The 2,763-nt window shown below is 29.6% G+C and overlaps 1 protein-coding gene and 1 long non-coding RNA gene across 2 annotated transcripts in view; both read left to right on the top strand.

Moving 5' to 3' along the window:
* Positions 1-2,763, top strand: part of LOC106690965 (uncharacterized) — a 35,394-nt gene that overhangs the window by 21,684 nt on the left and 10,947 nt on the right. Inside the window, exon 7 of the mRNA XM_067050707.1 lies at positions 316-334. Within this exon, the coding sequence (XP_066906808.1) occupies positions 316-334 (19 nt within the window). The remainder of the gene's footprint in view (positions 1-315; positions 335-2,763) is intronic.
* LOC136796588 (uncharacterized) overlaps positions 1,668-2,763 on the top strand; it is a 5,314-nt gene continuing 4,218 nt past the window's right edge. The window contains exon 1 of the long non-coding RNA XR_010844333.1: positions 1,668-1,817. This is a non-coding gene — a long non-coding RNA (uncharacterized lncRNA). The remainder of the gene's footprint in view (positions 1,818-2,763) is intronic.

Raw genomic sequence — 2,763 nt, 5'->3', positions numbered from 1 at the left:
CCATTGCACTTCGCAATGTTGTTGTATACGCCGAGCCGCAGCGATGTATTTCTATTATACACGCATATCACAACAAGCCTCCTATTTACTTTATAAATTCTAACGTAATTTTAATTACAAAATAAAACTGAATCGTTATTAAAAAAGGCAATTAACTTATAATTAACAAAAAATAAAAAAACAGTTGGAAGTAAATAAAATTAAACTAAATAAACAAAATATATACTTTTGGGCTTTAACAGTAGTGTATACTAATTTTTTGTAAATTAAGTGTTGTATCAATCAGAATCTACGAGCAGTTTCTTGTTGTTTCAGGCTTGTGTGTGGATTCCAAGTAAGTCTCTTGTCAAGATGGAGTCCTAAGTATCGAATCTGTTCAACAGGCATTAAAAAAAAAATAATAAAGATGTTTTTTTCATAATCTTTTAATTCCACGGTTTTATATTTTTATTTATTTTTTTAAACATTATGACAATAGAGATGTATTCAAGACAAGCCCAACAATCTATACAAAAATTTCGGGACTTATTTAAGGAATTAAGTGAAAGTTGAGGGATGCGCGTACTGAACCAAATATTTTTTAATACCGTACCAAATATCGTCGTACTTTACCAAATATGGTCTGTCGTGCCAATAATAATAATGTATCATTAATAGTTGCCTATTGAAAATACTATACTACAAGTGCCTTTGATACTTCTCGCTTTGATAAATGTTGGAACATTTAATTTGCACAGAGCTATCTTCTTTTCCTACAAAATCTAACGCTTTTAGGATAATTGTACATTTTTTTTGAGCAGCGAAAATGTTTAGAAAACAATACTTAGACCACTACTGATGTACTACTGTGAAGTCTTGGCAGCGGCACCCCTTTCAGTTACTTCAAAATAGGTTCCTCAGAATCGCAGAAGTTGCACCTCGGTTTGTAAGAGATAGCCAATTGCATCGGAAACTACAGATGGAATCAATCGAAGACTTCATTGGAGCAGTGACCTACAACTTGGGAAATCCAAAATCATCTCGAAGACTGAAGCCTAGTCTGCTACAGGGCATTCTGTTATAATTTCTATATTTATCTATTTTATTGCCATTTCTACTATTTTATTTATTTTTCTCTTCGTCTTTTTCTCATATTAACTTTTTTTCCCCTATTTTAATTCAATTATTTATTAAATACAACTACATTAAATCTATAATTGTCAGTTTTTGTTGTTATTAACTTTTCTTTTTTTTCTCTTCTTAAGAATTGTTATTTGTATCCATTTATTTTTTATTTATTTATATATTTCATCGTTATTATTCACAATCGTTCAATATTTATAGCGTTGTAAGTAGTTAGAGGTTTCTTTTGCACGAGACTATACCCCCCATAATCAATTGTTAAACAAAAAAAATCTTACTGTTATATTAAGCATGTAAGGCCCACCAGGCCGATCTGGTATTGAATAAAAATAAAACTACGATATTATAACTGACCTCATTGTGCAATATAGGGTTCTTTCCAGATAATAAATTATACTATTATTTGTTTCATCTATATTGGCGGTAATTTTATTACAAAAATTACCCGGGTACTTCTGTATGAAAATTCTGAGAAAGAAGATGGTATTTACACGTTATCTCATCACTTAGATAAGGTAAGTATACGAATCTTGAAACCAATTCTTTCGAATAATTGCTCATTGTGAGTAAAGGTTTAAGTGTTTTCAGTTGTAGCACTCTTCACAGAATCTAATCGTAGTTGGGGCCCAATTTAGTATCGTTGTAGGCAAGGACACTCAGTTGGTCTCCGGCATTGCCCCCCGGTTCACTAGTGAGTATGTTCATCAAAATGAATTTTATTATATTATATATTATCCTTATAATATGACATATAGGAAAGTGAATGAAAATATTTGTCTAGAGTTCTAATTCTTAGTTATAATAAACAATAAATAAATAAAAAAAATTCATTAAGGAAAAAAAAATATCCGATTCTAACCATTCTTACTGTTCTTATTTAATCAAGGCTTCAATATCTTTTGATAAACTTTTCCTGGCAGGAATTTATATTCGTTATTCCCCACCAGGAGAAGTCCTAAGAAAAAAAACCGTTTATTTTTTTCAAAAGGAGGAAATGTTTATAAAAATAAAAATCCTTTGAGACGTCGAGAAAATCAATAAAATATGAAAAATCCTTTCTTTAAAGTGGTTCATCCGGCTAGTCCGCTTATAAAAACTTGCTGTCCTGGTGAAAATAAAAACCTGAAATTCTGTATTTACTGTCCATTATACAGTCACTTTCATCAAAACTGAAGCATATATTTTTTTTGTTTTATCTTTTTTGGATTGTAATATAATTATTAAAATATGCTAATGGACACACACACTGAACAAATCATCACCTATCAAGGTGTATTCTAGCGAAATGTTAAACAATTAATAAAATATAGAAAAGTTAAAAAAAGTAAACATTAATTCCAATTTAATTAATTAATATCTTAATATATTAATAGGCATATACCCTCATTAAATATACATTTTCAGTTTTGTATTTGAGCTAGGCTGCAGACACACACAGACCCTTTTGCGAGACTATGTACTAATATACTACTTACAATATTACTAGAAGTACTTACAAATATTGTACGATTAAATGAAATAAATAGTGTTGAAGTAAATGAGGTGTATGGAGGAAGCAATAATAACTTAAGTGTTGAAGTTTATGGAATGTTGACATTTAAATAATAAAAAAATTCCTATTTCGTCGAAATTAAGAGGAAT

The sequence above is a fragment of the Halyomorpha halys genome, unplaced genomic scaffold (genome assembly GCF_000696795.3).
Source record: "Halyomorpha halys isolate HHAL.00 unplaced genomic scaffold, Hhal_1.1 Scaffold1995.1, whole genome shotgun sequence".
Taxonomy (NCBI): domain Eukaryota; kingdom Metazoa; phylum Arthropoda; class Insecta; order Hemiptera; family Pentatomidae; genus Halyomorpha; species Halyomorpha halys.
Note: the sequence above shows the minus strand (reverse complement) of the source record. Positions and strands in the feature narration are given on the sequence as shown.